This window comes from Chiroxiphia lanceolata, chromosome 1, assembly GCF_009829145.1.
Source record: "Chiroxiphia lanceolata isolate bChiLan1 chromosome 1, bChiLan1.pri, whole genome shotgun sequence".
Lineage (NCBI taxonomy): Eukaryota > Metazoa > Chordata > Aves > Passeriformes > Pipridae > Chiroxiphia > Chiroxiphia lanceolata.
This window is the reverse complement of record NC_045637.1, coordinates 149,278,007-149,299,019: the sequence shown is the minus strand read 5'-3', so window position 1 is coordinate 149,299,019 and position 21,013 is coordinate 149,278,007. Positions and strand designations below refer to the sequence as shown.

Here is a 21,013-nt window from a genome sequence, read left to right as displayed (position 1 = left end):
AAGGAACCTCACGAAACACTGATGAGAGATGATTATTTCAAAATAGTCTAGGAACGAAGGTTTCTGGTATACTGCTTTGGAGCAAATCTTACCACGTTCTGGCTTTTGATATTTATGTATGTTCAAGAAGAAAAAAAACTATTTATCTTTTATTTTTGTTTCCTGAAGAACACTTCGTAAAATTATAAGGTATGATGAGATAGGGAAGAGCTTTTACAAATTTAAAAAAGTTTCCATTTTCTGAAGAAAGTAAAATAGAACCTCGTTCTCTTTACCTACACACTGGAACCATTTACTCTTTAATCACAGTGAACCTGCAATGTATTGGTAATTTGGTGGGTTGAGGGGCTCTTGCCTCTTCTAGAAAGAATGTGGTTAAAAAACCTGTAATAACACTTGCAACACATCCATGATACATCAAATGTTAAAGGGCAAGAACCATCCCAGTAAGAATCCCGTAGTGTGGTACATTTTAAGAAGCTTTCTACTGCCAACTAACATTTTTCTCTCTAAGTTTATCAAATACTAATTCTTCTGACTTGGAAACAAAAAGTTATAGCAGATTTTCAAAGGAGTTTTAGAAGAATTAATGGAAGACCAAAACATTTCATATCAAAGTACATGCAGGTATTTCTATGAACATGCATCAAAGGACATATTCAGACATGCAACTGTGCAAATGTACTCATGTTAGAGAAGTTTTATATATACTGAGTCAAAACAGGAAAGAATAAGCAGACAAACTTGTCTTTAAAAAAAAAAAAGGTGACAAAAATTGCAAAGAAAGCTTGGTAACTCCCTGACAGGTCTTGCAAGTCTGGTTCCTATTTCTTGGAACACAAACCTAAGCAACATGAGTTCATGGAGATGTGCAGGAAGGACTAACTCAGGGGACAGCTCATGCCTGGAAATGAAACATCTCTGATATCATCTTGTGAAGTTGTTCTGTCTCACATACCATGGGCTTTAATTATTTTGAAAAGGCAGTTCTGCCAGCTCCAAAGAGAAAGGAAGAAGGAGTATTTCTTACTTGGATCTTTTTTCCTTCAAGTACTCAAAGCTTATTATCCAAATAAACAGAAGACTGTGTTGTATCTGCAAGTTTCTTGGGTTTTCCACTTACAAAACCTCCTTCTTTTTGAATTTTTGAAAGTAGATCTCAGCAATGAAGTGACTTGTAGAAAAACAGAAGCATTACTCATTCTTCTATTAGTGATAAAAATGGGTTACTTGGAAGTGTTCCAGCACCTTGTGTAGTTGATCAGAGAGTATATAAACCTCCAAGGTCAGGTCAGTAAGTTATAATTACTGCTGGGATGAGGATATGCCAGTGTAAATGGACATTAGATGCTCTATTGAACTTTTCTTGGTAGACCTCTTGAGCACATACCTCACGAAATCTTCAGTCTTGATCAGGAAAGCCAATCTTACTGACATCTTCTTGGTGGATATGAGTATTTCCTGAAACATTTGCTTAGTTCTTGTACCTTCCTCCTACTGTTCTCTCATGACACCCCAACAAAGGGTTAATTTTAACACTAATGAGCTTATGCTAAAAATGGCAATAGGTGTCAATGTTAAAGCAGCAGAGTGAAGCAGAAACTCCTGTGGGTTGACACGCAGAGAAAACAGACCTGGGATATCACCCTTGCAGCAAGACCATAAATCATGTCATAGGCCAGTGTAACTGCTGACAGGCCACTCACAGAACATTAACCAGCACCATCCCATGGAATCAGATGCTGTAAAAGTGCTTAAGCTGCAGTAACCTCAGCCCCTGAAGTACCACTGCTGTAGAACTGTAATACAGACTGACAAGGCAGTTGGTATCCATGTCCAGAGAAGTGCAAAGTTCATCAGAAGGAACCATACATTTAGCTAACAAGCAAGTGACAACTCCTGAACAAAAAAGTATGGCCAGTTCTTTCAAAGATTGCAGCTAGGGAGGGAAGCACTGGTCTTGAATACTGGGAGAGCTGAGGAAAAGGCATAAAGGCATAAACACGAGGGAGGAGGGGAAAAATGCTTGCACAGACTGTTGTTACACGTACTGCTGCCTCAGACAACCTCAAAGCGTCAAAATATAAAACCTTTTTCTGCTTAGAATTAATTTTCAGATTCTTCTGCAGTTGTAACTTTAGAGAACTGGGCTTTCTTCGTTGCACCTGACAGAGTCAGATGCCTATTGCCCTCTCGGTACCAAATGCTTTTAGTCCTTTATCCGTATCTTCAATAACTCAACCCAGAATTCCCCATTAGGTTTCCTCTGGCCTTGCAGCCAAATCACTAGAGGGTGCGAAAGAGCTGAGGACACTTCCACCAGGGCCCTTAAAATAAACATGAAAAAAAAAATCTTACTTCTACCACGAGCCAACTCTCCATCAGAGACAAGAACCGTAACACATTCCCAAACCTATTTATCGCAGTGTGCAATCCTGCCATTGGTTTCGATCGTCTCCTTACCGTTTGTTGGTGGTATGTATGGCCTACAAATGGTACAGTCAAAACCCATATCAGCTATGTTTTCCACTTCCTCCTCTGTGTTTAAGTTCTGACAGATTGCATGCATCCATCTAGAAATTAAGTGGGGGAAAAAATACAATTTAAAGGAAATATGTGGTGTTTTAGGAGACCCAAACATCAGCCTACGGTCCAAGTAAACGTGAAGTAGTTGTTTAGTTTGCATTCTTTAAGGGAGAAACCACAGAATCAGGTTTTCCATATACAACATCCCCTACTGTGGTGTGTATATGGAGTAGCAGACCACCTATTTCCCTTCACAGGAAAGAACTCTACAAAACAATGTCCCGGACCAAATATGTTTTAGTATTATAATTTTCTCCCTATATTGTCATCATTTCATACAATGTAATCCAGGTTTAGCCTCCCAACAATAGTCTTGTGAGGTAAATTAGTTTTATTTTTATGGGACGGGGGGAAGAGACAGAGAGTGATTAATTAATTTGCCCAGAGTCAGATAGTAAAGTCTGTGGTACAACTAGGAATGAACTACTAAGAGACTTCTGAGACTCAGTAATCCAGTGTTCATTACCACAAGACCATTCCCTTCATCTTTATGCTTTTACAATAGGGGGAAAAAATTAAAATAAGCCTTAAACAGGAAAAACCTGTAAAATATTAGAAATCCTTACCGATCACATTGTCTACACTGAATTATGAGCTCCTCATCCCTGTACGTGCGATAGCAGATTGGGCAGGTGGACAAACTTGCACAGGGAGCACACTGTGTGTAATTATTTTGCCATTCACATCTTAAACCTGGAGAAGTTGCTCCACAGTGTCTGCACCAAACACACCTGCAGAACAGACAAAATGACCTGTTACTTTCAGTTCACAGGAAGATTATTTTGTGGCTCTTCTCCTTAGAACAAGGTGAGTAATTAAGTTTTAACTTAGTCTAACAACAAATGTTTAACATTTTTAATACTTTTTTAACAAAGTTCCTAATTACCAATTCCCTTCAAACTACAAAAACAGGTAGATGGGTTTTTGTAACAGCTCAACAGGTCAAAGGAGTTCCTGCTTCCAATTGCCATTCACTTTTAGATCTGGAGGCTTAACCATGTGAGAGGTCTAGTCTGTTTGTGTTTCACCCAAGTAAACCAAATGGTTTTCAGAGGGTTTTATTTTGAGAACAATTTGGTGAAGCAACCATTCGTTTTTCCAACTGAATGCTGGAATGAACATTCCAATGAATGTAAATTGGAAATTTTTGGGGGGTAAGAGTTTCAAAAGAAAAATTTTGTCCACCTCTACTTATGCGTTTTTTTTGGCATGAAGAAGCAGTACCAAGAGGAGATAACAGTTTCCCTAATAAACTGATAACTGAATGAAGCAATTCAAAAGTATTTTGTTTGCTTTAATACACCTGATTAGATACAATTAAAACATTATTACAGTTCAATTGACATTACAAATACAAAATGACAAGGAGAAAGAGAAGAGGCCAGCAGTCAGTACTTCTGACCCCAGACCCAAACACACCATTTGCATTTCCAGCCTCCCTTTGGAACAGTCTGCAGGGGTGGATCCAGGCAGTATGTGTGGTAGCTGATGTCGCAGTCATCACAGAGGAGGAGTCTCCCTGGATCCGTGGCCTTCCCACAGGCCTCACACACTGTGCACTCCAGGCACCTCCAACCTTTGCTGAGCACCACTTTAGTAATCTGCAAATGGGCAAGGTGCAAATGATTTGAAAACTGCTCTGAGAAGTGTGATCAATGTATAAATGAAGGTCTGGAACCCAGGATGCTCATCTGGGCACAGCACCCACGTCACAAGGGGCTGTTTGTCACTTAGACTTTCTGAAATTTCACTAAACAGGAACGGATCAAACAGATCCTCCTTTTTACCTCCTTTCTACCCTTTTTAGAAATGGGTGAAATGTTCCCCTTTTTTGGTCACTTCACCTGGCTGCCATGACTTTTCAAATATCATGGAGAGTGGCTTGGCAACTACATCAGCCAATTCCCTCGGGATCCTGGGATGCACCTCATCAGGTCCCAGAGACTTATGCACATTCTGGTTCCTCAAGCAGTCACAGACCTGATCGTCTCACGTCATGATGTGACCACAACAACCAGTGCTGGTGTTTGTTTTAGTCATCTGAAGCAAACAACTAACTTATTAGAGTTAATATGTAATGTAAGAGCAGTGTATAAAGTCAAATTATAATTGCATGAAACACGCATATGGCATTTTGTAAAGTACATGTAAAATAAAGTTTTGTGACATGTTTAAAAAAAATCCCACTTTTACATAGATGTACTTATAACCAATCAAATGTGTATAGTGTATACACTGCAGTAAGTAGCTTATTTTGTGCTTGCTAGGTCATTTCATACCATTCAAATTTAATTTTCACACATTCTCTCCTAGACTAATGAATGTAAAATGTATTAATTAACCACTCCAACTGCTGTCAATTCTGACAGCCAACAGGCAAATTGAATCAACTAAACCTTATGCCCCCAGTAAATGAAGATGCAGTATAATTTTTTCTTTGTTTTTAATTCTGCTTGTGTTTAGGTTTTAAGCTTATATCTCAAACTGTTATTTTAACCAACTGCAGGATAATCAGCACTATTTATGGTTGTGAAATTACAAAAAAGGTTAATTTCTCTTGAGGCAATGCATACTATAAAATGACATTTAATTAAAGTCTTTCACAAGTCGCATACAAATAATGGTCACATTAGCTGATGAGTATCTAACAAGTTAATGACTCCCCTAATTACCACAAAACCAAAGGCAGCATAGTGCTATTAAAGTACAATATGTAAACAGTGTAATCAAATGATTTCTTTTATGTAACAAAAGCACTCACCTTAATACTGACACAGTACGGATGGTAACACTGACCACACTGAGAACAGGCAAGCAACCTGCCCTCAGCACCTTGGCCAAAACTCCCACAAACTACACACATATCCTGGAATGACAGAGAAGAGCAGACTTTCAACACGTGCCAGACACTACATTCTGAAAACATATAACTGTAAAATCCAGCTACCTTGCTCTATAATTTAACTCCTAACAAGGACATTCATTCGTTTTTTTCCTAATTAAAAGCTGGGAAACAAAATTAAAATACAATAACTATTATCCTAACCTGATGGAGAGTGAACTTGTCACTGTTAGAGAAGAGGACAACTGTATTATGCATGGAGTTTTCTTCCTCATCTTTATTAGATGAAATATCCATAGTTGTGACCTATTAAAAAACACAAAACATGAATAGCAAGCACATCACATTTTCTAAGACACGAGACAAGGTGAAACTTTCTCTAAATATGCTAGAGAATACGAGCTTTGCAAATATTTATTCATATAGTATGAACTTTCATAAAAAGCTACCTCCATCAGAAATTGCTATATTAATTCACATTTTCACATCAGTACAAGCATTATCAATATTATTGGTTTTACATACACATTCTCTCTCTCCTCTGTTCCCCTTTACACATTATCCCATTGCACTTCAAAATAAAAACGGAAGAAAAGAGATAGTCTAAGAAAAAAATCACTAAGCAGAAGTTGTCATACTGTGCCCAGTCTGGTCTGTTCCCTGCATATAAACACTTCTTATCAAAAAGTTAATTGCAGTGACATACTTTTGAGTATTAATTCAAAGAGCAATTGTAGAAATGTAATTTGTCCCATATTGCCTAAAATGTGGTTTAGCTAATGTTCCAAGTATGTTAGAGGAATAAGCCAGAGTTCTAAAGTTACTTGCTGTAAGCAGTTTCTTTATGAGGCTTATCTGTCTTGACCATAAAAACTTGCACTGAACTTGAAACAGCTGTTTTGATCTCAATCCATAAGCTCTGACTGTAGACAGTCATTTTCTTTTTGATCAAGAGATTGGTACCCTGATCTGCCCTTTATTAATTCAGCATATACAGGCACATACAGCTTCTTAGGAAGAGAAACAAGGAAAAAAAGACTTCAATTGTGTTCTGACCTTCACGCAAATACTGCTATGCAGAATTTGCTATCCATGAATTTAAACTAACAGGCCCAACTATTTATTCTCTGATCCAGTAAGATAAGGGCACACCGAATGCACGATAGAGAAATATAACCTTGTTTTACCAGCTGTTCCAATTTTATAAATGGGCAATATTTTAAATACAGTATGTCTTAGACAGATAGTTTTGTTTAAATAATAATTTAAATATTTTACAAGCCCAAACATCACTCTAGGGACAAATGTAAATATCATTACAACAGCTACAGGAATCCTTCTGATACACTGTTACTGGAATTCAGCTTTTACTGAGAAACAGCTAAAAAGGGAATATATTATTAATGTGTTTTAATTACCAGTTGAGAGCACTGCAGCTGTAACTAGCTAGTTAATCAAAAAACACGTGAAACTTGACACTTTCAAGGAGAGGATTTCCCTTGCTTGTTTTTCCACAGGTTCCACCAAGTTCTTGGAATTGCTTGCACTTACAAAAGAGCAGAATTTGAAGGACAGAAAATATTCCCATTTCAAACATTTATCTGGCAAGAGCTGGTCTCTTGCTATTGCTAACTTCACCTACCCTACAAGACAGCCACATCTCTGCTCTGGAACTCTCAAGCTGCCATCTATTTGATGACTCAAAGGATCAAATTTCTGAGGTAAATTGTGGAGAGTGATGCCCATTTTTTATTTATAGCAAGTTACCTAACGTGCCCTAACCCTGGGGACAGGGAAATCTGATTGATGCAACCAAATTCTTTTGACCAAGTGCTTCACCAAAACTACTCAAAAAAAAGTTAAACCAAGGAATGGTCCCTGTACTGACACAAGACACAAGATAAAGAGTAGAATAAATTATCAGTTTTCTATGTGGGAGAACAGCACTAGTGGAAATCTGACAGGGCATGTCTGCTAACAGGCGGTGCTGTTCAACACACTCGTGTGCACTCTTAAAAATCAAGTGAGAAACAAGGTGACAAAGCTTGCCAACAGGATTAGAATATTCAGAGTAATAAAACCCAAAAGACAACTGTGAAGAACTGCACAAGAACTTCATAAGGCCGAGTGCTGGGCTATAAAGTGGCAGATGAAAGTCCAGAAAGTAAAGAAAAGAACATGACAAAACAACTGATAAGGATGATCATGAAATATGGAGTAGCTTCCATATAAGGAACAACTCCAAATACTGGGATTCTCCAGTCTAGCAAGACAAGAGTGGACTGAAAAGGAGGAGAATTGATGGAGATCTATAGAAAATCAGTGGCATGGATGAAGTGAATAGAAAACAGCTCTCCACTGCCTCTTCTTTAAGAGCAGCAGACTAAGGGGCAGGCAACTAATCCAGCAGGTAGCAACTTAAAACAACAGACTAATAAGCTGTAGAACTGAAAAACGTTAACAGGGTTTCCAAAAGTTTTTAAAAATGAGTGGGCAGATCCACGAAAGAAAGCTCCAACACAGGCTGCCCAAGACAAAAATACCACCTCCTGTTCAGCAAGTCCCCAAACCACAAACTGTTGAAATGTCTCCTCCTGTTCTGTACTCTCCCCCCAGCACTCAGCTTTGGTCTCCTGGGTAGAAGAACCTCTGCTCTGATCTCCTATGGCTGCTGTGACATTCTAATGCACAAGCCTTGCTCTCCCACTCTGTGTCATTCCAGTCAGTGCTGCCTTTACCCAGCATGTTTTCCATGCAAGAAAATGGAAGGAATGCTTAAGACTCCCAATAGTTGTGTCTTCAAGTGGTAAGAGCAGCGTAAAATTGCCTCAGGTCCATCAAGCTGTGGTGTTGCAGTTCTTCATCACCAGCAGTAACAGCCAGGCTTTATCAAACACCCCCCGCTTTTTAATGCTTTTTAGTTGGTTTTATAAAGTATTTTAATACAAGAATTATAGCTGAATAAAATTATGTTACATTAACAGACTTTAAAAAAATGTTCTTACCCCTGGAATGACCACAGTCCCAACTCCATTCTTCAGTTTTGATCTACCTCTGCCACCTCTTCCTGAAAGACCAGCACCACGTGGTCTCCGCTTCCCTGGGAATCCCGATCCACGGCCCTATTCAATATAAGATAACAATGTAAATGCAACCTGAAGTTCTTTTGTTATATGGGATTTAAACTTGTTCAATGCATCTAGGGAAAAACATAAGTAAAAAAAGACCCTACGATTTCAAGTGAATGTGAGCCCATGAGGCCATAGTCATTAAATCACTGCATAAATCAGTAGGAAATACCTTTAACTACTTACATGGCATAATATGATGACCTTTATCACCAGTGAGAAAGCAGCCAAAACCAGGACTGTTTATTTTATGCTCAGGAATAACTGGAAATATGGATGTTTTTTTCCCTCATAGTTGCAAAGTTTCCAAAATAAATTTTTTATTCTATGATTCATTTTTCTTTTCTTTTTAAGCAGTCAGTTCAGACAGTCATGGGACTTCTGAAAAGGGTCTGGACACTTGATTACTTGTAACCATAGATGTTTTTCTTATGCTATGAATAATCAAGCAAAACCTGGAATTTATTAGGATGCAATCCTGCTCCCAAAGCAAAACAGGAGCTGGCTCCACGAAACTCTCTTAATTCCACAGATACAGAGAGAGCTTTTTATATTAATTCTATCAATTACACTCAGATCAACATTCCCCATAACGTGCTTATACAGTATTTTTAGACAGCTTCTTTTCTCCCTTCCTTATTTAAGATGCAGCTGCACAGTTGCAGTGTTGTGCTTTGGAGTATTCACAATATCTTCAACTACAATTAACTTTGGAGAAGCAAGTATGCTTTTAATAATAATTACCTGTTATGCATACTGTGACTTGGTTTGAAATGTTGTTGTTTTCTGGTTTGTTTTTTTTTTAATTTCAAAAGGAACTAAGCACGAAGAGGATTCCTAATCCTCCCTTATCAATTCCAGAGAGAAAAAGAACATATTCACAACATCCCCAAATTCTGGCTGGTATTAGCAGACATCTTTATAATGTGTTTTAGAGCCTCTAATCTGTGTAACCGATAATAATTATGTCATATACTCAAATAAGCATCTTTCCTACTATGAAATAAGCAATGAGAATTGCTTATTTGTGAATAACCTCGGTTCCTAGTACAGCCCAACTCCACACAGAGTATCTAGATATGGTGCCCATATCCAAACATTTGCTGCAAAATACTTTTAATACCAAGGCAATCCATAAAACAGTGTTGATGGAACCACAAAGCTCCTAGGGGACAGTGTCCCCAGCACTGAACAGTCTTTACTGATGGAGACACAAGTTCCCTGGATGGAAAGCAGCACTATGGGTTCAATATTCCTTACAGTGTTTTTCAAATATGCCAACTTCTGCTTTAAAGAAGATATAGAAGTTTATGATCATAATCAAAGGGAGAATTCTAGGATCCCAACGTTAAAATTTTATTAACATCCATCTGTTAATGGAAAGAGAAATCCAGTTTCTCTCACACAACAAGGTAATATATCACAATGCTATTTGAGGGGTGAAAGGAAAGATGCTACTGAAGGCTGAGGTATTTATATGTACTGAGGTGAAACAAAAAATGTTGTCCTTAGATATCTGTGGAGTTAATACATATGCACACACAGGACATACAAGCATCAATTTTTTAAGATGGAAATTCTTCTGACATGTCTCTTATTTTCTGTTTCAGATGAGGTATCAGTATTGTTATTTTCACACAACTAGTAACAGGAATAAACATGTATTGGTATCAATGTTAATGCTGAATATTAAGCTGAAAATTAATGCTTGAAGCAGCAAAAGCTAAGCTGATGTCAAATTAAAATAAAATTAGCATGAGAGTTAAAGTGAGATGAACGTAAATCACTCAGAAGCTACAGCTATTTGTCAATGTCATCACTTGGCTTTTTTGGCCTTTATTTAAACCCAATAATTCTACTTAGTTTCTTCAGGTGTTTTTAATGGTAAATGTCACTGTGGATACAAGCTTTGGTCCGTCTAATCAGGTAGGAAAGTTCTTATTTATCTCCCCATCAGCTAAAAATGATGTCACTTTGAATGTACTCTGCAAGATTCCTCCACAGCAACAAATTCAAGCCATGCTTCAGATCTCTGCTCCTTTCCATGCCTGGCTAACCTTACTGCCAGTCTTAAGGACATTTTCCTTCTCAGGTAACTTATTTTGACAGCTACGTAAAGCCAACCACAAAAAGTGATGTACTCAACACACACAAAAATTGGGTAATACGAAGTATTCTTTGCCAGTGGAAATCAGGGCAATGCCATCATACTGTACACTCTGGAAAGCACATATTTTTTTAACCTGAAAGCTCCAGAGTTTCAATAAATTTTAGAGGCCTTAAACAGTAATAGAATGGAAGGTTAATTCAGTTGTGAGATACAGAATTTCATCACTAGTCTCTACAGCAGAAAGATAGCAATGGATACATGAAAATAAATTCAAGTTATTTACCACTTTGATGCTCCAAATGGCACTGCCAGGAAGCTGTCTGGATTTAAAAATGTCCCGACCTTCTGAAATGTCTGGGGACCAGGAAGGTGGGCTGACTGTATTATTGGTACTCCAAGCCCCCTAGGATACGGTAGGTGAGAAAATAGATGTATAAAACTTTGCAACATAAAAAAAAATAAGAAAAAAAGAAAAAAGAAAAAAAGCAAGCAACAAAGAAAAAAATCTGAAAAGCAAAGCACATGCAGGCATAGGCATTTCTACATTAACTTAAGTAGTCAATTAGTTCACTGAGTGAGAAGAAGGCAGGAAATTTTTAGGTTCTTATTGAAATATACCCTAAAACAAATACTAACCCACACTGATGGTTAAGTACAACAAAGTGAGTTTCATAAAAAAGCATAATATAAATTGAAAGCAAGCAATCATAACATCAACAAATGACTTCCCTAGGTTTTATTGTATCAATGAAGAAGACAGTAGTTTGAGGTGGTAACATCCCCTCTTATATTCCAAATCACATTCTGAAAGAAGTTATGGCCTTAGTTGACCTTTGAGAGTAAACCACCCACAATCACAGCAACAACCAGTCCGAGAAGCAAGTGAAACAAAAGGAATATGAATAAACCACTGGACAAAAGAAACAAGGTGCCTGCATGTTTGCCATAAATAAACTGCTATAAAACCCCACAGCTAAATTTTTTTTCACCCCAGTGTTTTCATGTTATGCTGTGGTATCACATTTTAACATTACTATATACATGTAATAATATACATCCATACAGGGTACTTACAAACTCTTTTTAACTAATTGATTATTATCCCTACTTACATAGTTGTACATGGTGAGATACTGTATAACTCTGTCACAAGAAATAAGGCAAAACAATAAGAAAATGCTAAGATAGACAAGAAAAAAAATGCTGAAGTACCTCATACACTTTAAAATCTGTGGAAGATAACAGATTCTTAACACAGAATAAAGAGTGCAGGAGACAGACATCATAAATAACTTCATTCCAAAAGTACACATTAGAATAGATAAAGGATAATATATTTTCCTAATTCTAAATTTGTGAGAGTAAAAAATAGCAAATATCCAGATGACAAGTAAAACAGATGAAAAGTACAGGTTTACCTTCTTGAGAATGCCATTCAGCAGCAAAATCACACGGATAACACGGAATAACCACATGCACACTAATGGTCCCAACTATCCACACAGGCATAGATGCTCACATGGGCAAGACCAAACACATTTACACCTTAGAATGCTGGCCTATACAATAATAAGTGTTAAGGAAAATGAGATAGCTTTGCAAAATGTGGGATTTTTCTTTTCTGAAATGAAATCTCTCCATCAGGAATGTGTGGGAAGAGTCATCAAAATCTCAGACTGTAAGGAGGTGTCTTGCTAACAGCTGCACTGACTGAAAATAGGGCTACCCCTCACCTGCTTTCGGGCCAGAAGGAGCATGGACAAGCCCTCCCTAATCCATGTAAGGCCCAGCCAGGTCAGCTCAATCTGCTGATGAAGATGAGCATGAGCCAACACCTCCCATCCCCTTGAGGAGATGAGGAAAAGCTCATCAGACATCTCGTGCTTGCAGAGCTGGGTGGGCTGTAACCCGTGCTGCTCAGTGACCTCAGTATTCAAATTGGCACAACAGAGCCAAAAGAAAGTTCATTAGTGACCTAAAAGCCTAATTATGCATAAAAGTCACATGTTAAAAATGCCAACAGTTGGTACAACCCACAGTGTGGACACGGTGGTTTTCAGCATAAATCTGCTTTCTAGGGGTTCAGCTCTGCCTGCAGGGGAAAGGGAATATGGACAATACAACACTTAAAAAATAAAAACTAGACAACTCTGCCCACACAAGGTGGTAAATCAGACACAGAAGTTACTAACTGCTAAGTGCCCAGACCACCTATGTGTTTTTAAATGCCCATCATTGCCTCCCCTCTGCTAAGGTGCTTCTAAAATCCACTCCAGCTGAACTGCCAGTGCCAGCAACTGCTCACCTGCACTTGGGCTACAGTGAGTGTGCTGGATTAAACAGTTTAGATTGTAAGATTTTTTTTCTACCCCAGTTTTTTGCTTGGCTTCAGAGAGATGGTCATCACACAAACAACCCAGCAGATCAAAAGGATCATCAGCCTCTGAGAGGGGAATGGTGTGAGCAGAAACCTTCTGCACCTGCAAACCTAGAGATGGGTGAGAGTCCCTGTTCACACAGGACACAAGGACATAAATTCATGACAGAACAGGGACACCAAGTCAGAAATGGGGGGAAAGCGAGCAAAATGGACACAGAGGTTTGATTCATCAACTGACACACCAATTAAAAACTACATCAGCAGGTCTGTGGCAATAGGAAATTTACCTTAACTATACTAGCCATGGGTTTAATATCAAATAACTGTCAGTTTTAGCAAGATGAATTTAAAACATCAATTGAATTTTAATTACAGTTTCCCCCTATACTTCTAAAATTAATGATGCATAGTAAGTAACTGTTCTTATAAAATGGCAACTCAAAATCTGTATAGTAACACAAAGAAAATCTATGTATTGTAGAAAAAATCTTTACATCAATCTATAAAGGAGGCAATATGATGACTAAGGGTCAAAATTCCAGATCTTAAACATGCTGAAAATACTTTATCAACAACTAAAATTACCTACTCTTATTAGGGAGGTACAAAATTATTTTCCTTTTAAGAAGATACACTTTTCTAATGATTAAGTATACTCAGAAGATTAAAAAGCTAAATGAACATTAAATCTGAATATGAAATATTCAATCTTGCAAAACAAAATTAATTGTATATGATTCATGAACCATATTGTTAAGAATTAAATTGGAAATTTAATCCAAGTTTTATTGTAGATCAGAACAATTTGAATTCTTGGTCAGATAAACTTAATTAAAAACACACACTTCCACAATACTATGAACAAATGAAATACATCAAAGAGATGCATTAATTATATTTTGGCTTTTAATTAATGCCTACTAGCACACAACACTGAAGAGAAAGTTCTATTCAGTTCATTTACATCAGAACCCCTGCAATTATTATGTAGTGTGACAGAAACAGGAAGTTCTAATTCTCCATCATATTCTTGAGTCCTCAAAATTGAACAACACAGCTGCAAGTAAATTATAACAAAAGGAAACCCAATGTCAGCAAGGGTCAGGAGATCTCACTAAATTACCACTGACTGTGTTTCGCTGCTTAATGCTTTATGAATTTGACTGCAATCACAAGTGCATAAAGCTGGATTTGCAATTTAATATTTAACGTAATTTTAGGGTTGTGAACAAACTTTAATCAGTTCAAAACACAGCTCCCCTCATTAAAAAAAAAAAACAAAACCCAAAACAACCAACCACCAAACATAAAAACTGTAACAAAAACTAATCCTTGAAAAAAACTCTTTCTGATCTTTTTTTCCAACATCTACCTCTACAACAACATCCTTAGTGGTACCATGTAAGCGAAGACATCAGAAATGCCATAATACCCAAAAAAGGACATACAACCAAACCCTTTTTGATGTCATTTTAGAAAATCTCTTAAAACACCTACAAATATGCAGTGAGTTGCATAATAGTGACAACCAATATCTTCATGATGAAAATTAAGTACTTCTAATCATGGTATTTTTTCAAGGAACACACTCTAAAATAATACTAAAATAATGCTTATGGTATTAAAAAAACAGTAGAAGTCTATTATTTAATATGCAATATTATCCTACGAATCATTCTCAACTCTACCTACCACTGTTACACTGCCACAATTTGTAATGCCTTCCATTTGTTGACTTCATCTCATGCTTTCCAGGACACATTGCCATAGCAAAAATAACTATTTCAAACTTGTTCAGTTCAGGTACACAGATTTCTTCAATTCAGGTACACAGAATGTACCCAATACCACTTATTATATACCTCCACAGGAAAGAAAAAATAGCCATTTTCCTTGTAAAGTTTTTTTTCAAACTAGATATATGTGAGATTAGTCATTAACAAATTTAGATGATAATTTCTTTTAAGACTACTGCTTCAGAAAAAAGAAATATGAAAATGATTAAAAAGAGGTCCTGTGCCTGGCATAAATTTGGAGCCTACAGGCAAGAGTGGAGAATCTGCATATTCCATGGAGAAGACACTGTACAGACACAACCCCAAGGACAGCACTGTAAAACCTTTGTCATGCTGGCAACTATCAGTGAATATCTGTGATCTGTGAACAACTAAATTTCATATATATGTGAAAACTAATTTGGCTTCACTATGGAATAGGCTAACAGAAAAAGAAAGGAGGCAGCCCACGGAATAAACCCAAAGGAAGTCAGGGAGATGCTCAGCCTGGCAAGTAGAAGGTCCTCTCACAGGGCTGGATGCAGCTCACCTATAGCTGAAGGTATGGATAACATGCCACCCTAAAAAACACTGTCAGCAGAAGTGCACCTTGCTGATAGGAGCTGACACAGAAAAATCCACATTGTCCGAAGTGGAATAAGCTTGTACAGCCAAAGAAGTTTGTACCTGTGTAACTGTAGCGACATACTGATTTATACAGAGCTCCCCTTTTGGTTAGAAGGTAGATTTTCTCCTGTTGCTTCCAACCAAAGTTGGGATGCCAGCAAAAATGCCAGCAGGGAGACAGGTGGTGACAACATCAGCACTGAGAGTGCAGCCCTGGAAGGGACTCAGGAAGCCTTTTAAAGCAGAATATTGTCTTCACCATGCGTGAATGGTTTTAGTCCTTTCCAAACTGGAGTGATGTGATGTTGCAGACACATCACTAAAGCAAAATACTAATATCCAACATAGGAAGTACTTCAAATTATGCATAAGTTTGTATTCAGTAGTGAAACAGAACAATTACTCAAATACATTTTATTCGCAATTGTATTAATAGATTCTGTAGGAAGGGCTAATAATTCATCTTACTGCCCAGCACAAGACATTAAACTTAATGAGAACAAATCCAAACCAGAAACTATTCCTCTATATGGATTCCCCTGACTCCACTGCAGCATGTGTCTTACAAAATTGAGGAGCAATATATTCAGGATCAAGACAAATTGCTTTTTTCTTATTCTTCTTTATATGAAGCTCCATAAACCCATTGCAATGGATATTTTATTATATTTTTTAAACAGGAAGAGGACATTCCACCAAGGTAAGCTTCTAGGAAAAAGTGCAGAATATTACCATCTGTGGAAATTGGCTAATGTTGGCTTGCCTTCAGGGTTCACAGAGTGATCAGACTATTTATGAAGGATCTATTATAAACCAAGAAGGTTGGACCAGATGATACACTGTAGTCTCTTTCAACTTCACCTATTCTGATTGCTTCTGCTCCTATCCACAACTCTCCATTTGGAAAAGTGCACAATTCTTTTCAGCAAAAATAGTAATTACAAAGAACCCCACAAAATAAAACTAAACTGATTTCTGTCTGCAATCCAAAGGTATTCAAATACATGCCTTACAAACTGTGGATTTGTCCAACTACATCTTGCTCAAAAGGCAAACACCTGCCTGTAACTGGACATTTCAGAATCTCTTTTTTTATAGTCTTCAGATCACCATTCAACAGGTTTCAGTCCCTCATCAAAAGCCCAGAGTAGAAACTTGGAGCACTGGACAGAATTTTGTCACTGTTAAGGCATGTACATATTTCTGCAAATATGATATATATACACCTTACTGCACAGTGACCTAGAAAATCTACCTGCAGCACAAGAAACACAGAATTCATTCCTAAGCTCAGTGGAAACAGAAGAAAGGTCCTAATAATCAAGTTGATTTCTGAAAAGTTCTATTACATACAAGCTTTTTCTATTTTAAAATATGATTTGCAAGCTGGAGAACAGATTGTCTCAGAGGAGCCCTCATCTCTCTCTACAGCTGCCTGGAAGGAGGTTTAGTGAGGGGAGTGTTGGGTCTCTGCTCCCCAGTAACAAATGACAAGACAAGAGGAAACAGCCTCAAGTTGTGCCAAGGGAGGTTTAGGTTGGATATTAGGAAATATTTCTTCACTGAAAGGGTTGTCAAGCATTGGAACAGGTTGCCTGTGGCAGTGGTGGAGTCACCATCCCTAGAGGGGTTTAAAAGACATTTAGATGTGGCACTGAGGGACGTGTTTTAGTGGTGGACTTGGTAATGCTGGGTTAAGGGATGGACTCAATGATCTTGGAGGTCTTTTCCAAACTAAAAGAGTCTATGATTTTGTGATTTAGCATCACAGCAAGGATTTTGTGTTATACCTGACTTCTATACCTCAATTCAACTCAATTTTGTGTTACTTGCACCACATATTACGAGGTCAGTGTCTGTATTATACATGGAATAAATAGCTACTTCTACAGATTCGTTTGTTTGTTTGTTTTTAAGATATGTATCTATTCTGCCACAGGCATTTACAGCTGGGGTCAGCCTTCATGTTTTCCTCAATGGGCTCTCTGGTGGTGAACTGATTTTACCCCCTCATGATGCTGGTTCCCATGCAGAGCACGGGTGAACCGCACAGAAAAATAAACACAGCTCTTACTGAAACAGGGAAGAAGACAGATTAACTTCCCCAAAGGAAACCCTGAATTCATTTTAGATTGTGTGAGAACACCATCCCTTATCAATTTGCATGGTCAGCTAAGAAAGTTAATTTAATTTTTAAGACAGTAGGAAGAAAAATTATTTTTATATATGCTTGTATATAAGGGTAATAACAAAAACATCGGAGATAATCTAAAACTTTCCAAATTTAATTTCTTATATTATGTTTGTTGCCTTTATTATATACTTTTAACCTTTCAGAACATTCTCTCATACCTTTTCTTAAGAATCAAGAATTTTGAACTCTTAAGTGACACTTAAAAATGGAAGGAATCGCACAATATATAAAAAAGCTTCTTTTTAACATTAAGTTCAGAAAAGCATGAAATCATCAACGTAGAAGTCCCAAAGACTAAAAATAAATTGTGATGAGAAAAGAAATGTAACACTAATTTGTCACACTGACACATTTTCTGTATAGAATTTCGCAAACATGAAATGAATACTCTGGATTCATAAACCATTTTCCCCAGAACCACACAACTCGAATAGAGAGCAAGATGCTGTAGAAAGCGACAGACTTAAGGATTCTTTTCACTTATCAAATTTAATCCCAGTCAAACCACAACCACTTGTACAAGATAGTGCTTGCATGGTATTTGCTAATGTAACAAAACCACAAAATTATTTACCACACCATTAGAAATGTCGATCAAGAAAATATCTGGCAGCAGAACAGAAACAAGAGTTGCAGCAAGTTCTTCTATAAAGCCAGTTCAAGAAACTTTAACACACTTTAAAAGTACTAGCCAAAATAAATGCATATGTGAAAAATATGGAGAGGTAAGTTAAAAGGCACAGCATTATGTATATCTGCATTTGTAGCGTAAGTATGAAAAATACAACAAGTTCACTTTTACTTTGCTCTAACCATGAGCCAAAAGAAAACCTTCTCACTAGAGAACCTTTACAATGGCTGACCTTTCAATTATTCACCATGACATTAATTCCTTGAAGAAATAAACTACATGCTCACTCAGCAGAATAAAAGCATATTATAAGAAATAGGTGAATTTGATGCATCATTCTGAAATTTGAACTATGTGCTTCATAAATGTATAACGAGACATTGCACGTTCTTACCTGTCTTGATCTGGGTCTTCCAGGAGAAAACTTGCGTTTGGTGATGGCTGGTTTTCCCATGCCAATTTTTGGAGTGACTGATATGTAAGTTGTTGGGAGAGCACTCCCAGCAGTGGAAGGCAGTGCTGGGGGCTGGTTGTGCTGGACATCTCGTGCAGAATGCAAGTCTAGTGAAACATCTGGCGAGGAAGACACGTTTGTCTTGTTGATATTAACTGACGGGGGAAGTGAGGGGCAAGTCTCAGCTGGTGATTTGATGGGTTTGTCTCCAAGTGGTGAACTATTTACAACACCTTCATTCGAAGAAGTAGTTTCTACTTCTAGAAGAGCTGGTGTTTCTGACTTGTCACAAGTTTCGCCTCTTTCTACATCTTTTTGCACTTTTATTATTTCCAGTTGTTGTTCTACAGGGATAGAAACATCTCCTTTGCTTTCAGTCTCCAGTATTTCCGGCGTCACAGTTACGGCCTCGGGTACTGAAGACAGAGACCGAGAGTCTACTGTGGATACTTCTGAGACCTCCACGCTACCTTGTGGCAGCTCTGTCTCTTCAGCTTGTTTGTCTAAATCCTGCTGTGTTACAGCTTGAACCCCCCCTTCCATCACCTCCATCATTTTCTCAGTCTGACTGTCACCAGGCGCTGGTGTCTTTTTAGGAGACATTTCCATTTCAGCTGAATTCATTTCAACAGAGACATCTGTTTCCAGTTGTGGGGTCTTTTCTTCCGGTGATATGCCTGTAACTAAGTACAACCACATTAAAGGCTCAGTGTGAAAAACAAAAAAAACCCTACACTGCTGTACTGGTCAACAAGTATACTTGGTACACATCAATCATGCCAAGGGCATATCACTTTACTTAGGTGAATTTAATAGGTAGCTTAAAATACACTTCATAAATATCTTTCTTTGTACCTATGCTTACAGCAGTCTATGTTTTCTGTTCATTATTTTTCTTCCCTGAAAACAGCACAGTGAATCACAAGGAAGTAGACCCAAGATTAATTTTTGAGGAACTGAACACACTTCCAGGTAGGCAGCCAAAAGTAGCTTCTCCTTTATAATTTCTCTGTATTGAAGATGTACGTTATCATAAATTAATGTATGTGTTTCCAACACTTCAAAAAAGCAGATAGCTAAGAATAAGAGAACAAGCACGAATAAAGAACATTTTCCTCCTAGCACTCTTTCAGACTTTAGGAAATCACCTGAAATGAAAAAAATTGATACTGCTCTTTAATTTATTGATATCTCATGGATTTCTTTCCAAAATATTTGTCTACCCTTCCCTTCAACCAAATCAAGCACCTTTCATCCACAACTTTCTTCATCAAGAAGTTCCAGAGTTCTTGTTCCACTCCATAAAGAACCACATTCTTTGCTCTGAATTTGGCTTCTCATATCCTCCTTTGATGGACCCTGATTCTCTCACAGACCACTTAATTTCTGTTACACTTCACATGTGTTTGATAAGATATATTTATTCCTAGAACACAAATGATCAGCTACTGCAGCACACCCTGTCTGGAAGAGTTTTTAATGTAACAACTTATCTTTTATTTACAAAAGGTAAAAAAAGAAAATGGGAAATCCTTAAGCAAAGTTACTTGTGGAGTTACAACAATGAAGAATAAATTGGAAAAGAGAAAAGGAAAGAGAAAAAAAAAGAAAAGAAAAAAAAAAAGAAGAAAAAAAGATGTGCCCAAAGCGCACCAGGAGAAATTAATCCAATCCAGTTATTTAGAGATAAAAATAAAAAACCAAAAAGCCTTGAAGAGGAAGTGTGAATTACTGTATTTGAATAGCAACAAATCATTGTTTTTTACTATAAAATTCCAGTGTATAGAAGTATTTAACTATTTTTCCAACTTTTGGAGAAAGCGAGTCCCAACAGAAAAGTAAAACAACTTTCTCCTACACAAATGTTCTGAAGAGTATCTCTGCTCTCAGTAACATCCTTCTTCAGCAAAAGAGTTTATACTCTTGCTTGAGAGCTCAGATAGCAGAACTGTGGCAATATGTCTCCTACTGCTTTCTAGGCACTTTTTCTTCTTAAGTTTATAAAATACTAGAGACCTTACTGAATGGTACTGAGGAGTTCTGAATTGAATTTTCTCAGAGTGCAAAACCCTTTCTTACCTTCTGGGACATGTCCAACAGCTGATTCCTGATCAGGGCCATCACCAGTAACAGGTTGTTCCTGAAATGTCACATCCTCTCCACCACCCTCCATTTCCATTTCATTTGTACAAGCTGAAGGAGAAGCAAAGAAGTTAATAAAATTGCTATGATGTTTATTCTATTACTTTGGCATCAGTAGTTGCTGTGACTGTTTGACCTTTTGGC

At 37.5% G+C, this 21,013-nt stretch overlaps 1 protein-coding gene across 10 annotated transcripts in view; it reads right to left on the bottom strand.

Annotated features, from left to right (window-relative positions):
• Positions 1-21,013, bottom strand: part of KMT2C (lysine methyltransferase 2C) — a 194,339-nt gene that overhangs the window by 59,694 nt on the left and 113,632 nt on the right. For 8 of the 10 annotated variants that reach the window (XM_032692870.1, XM_032692911.1, XM_032692865.1 and 5 more), the window contains 9 exons: positions 20,807-20,920; positions 18,668-19,410; positions 10,950-11,069; positions 8,434-8,550; positions 5,633-5,734; positions 5,348-5,452; positions 4,006-4,187; positions 3,153-3,317; positions 2,464-2,573 (listed from right to left, as the gene is read on the bottom strand). In XM_032692870.1, the coding sequence (XP_032548761.1) occupies positions 2,464-2,573; positions 3,153-3,317; positions 4,006-4,187; positions 5,348-5,452; positions 5,633-5,734; positions 8,434-8,550; positions 10,950-11,069; positions 18,668-19,410; positions 20,807-20,920 (1,758 nt within the window). The remainder of the gene's footprint in view (positions 1-2,463; positions 2,574-3,152; positions 3,318-4,005; positions 4,188-5,347; positions 5,453-5,632; positions 5,735-8,433; positions 8,551-10,949; positions 11,070-18,667; positions 19,411-20,806; positions 20,921-21,013) is intronic. The other 2 variants (XM_032692922.1, XM_032692873.1) reach the window with 1 other exon arrangement.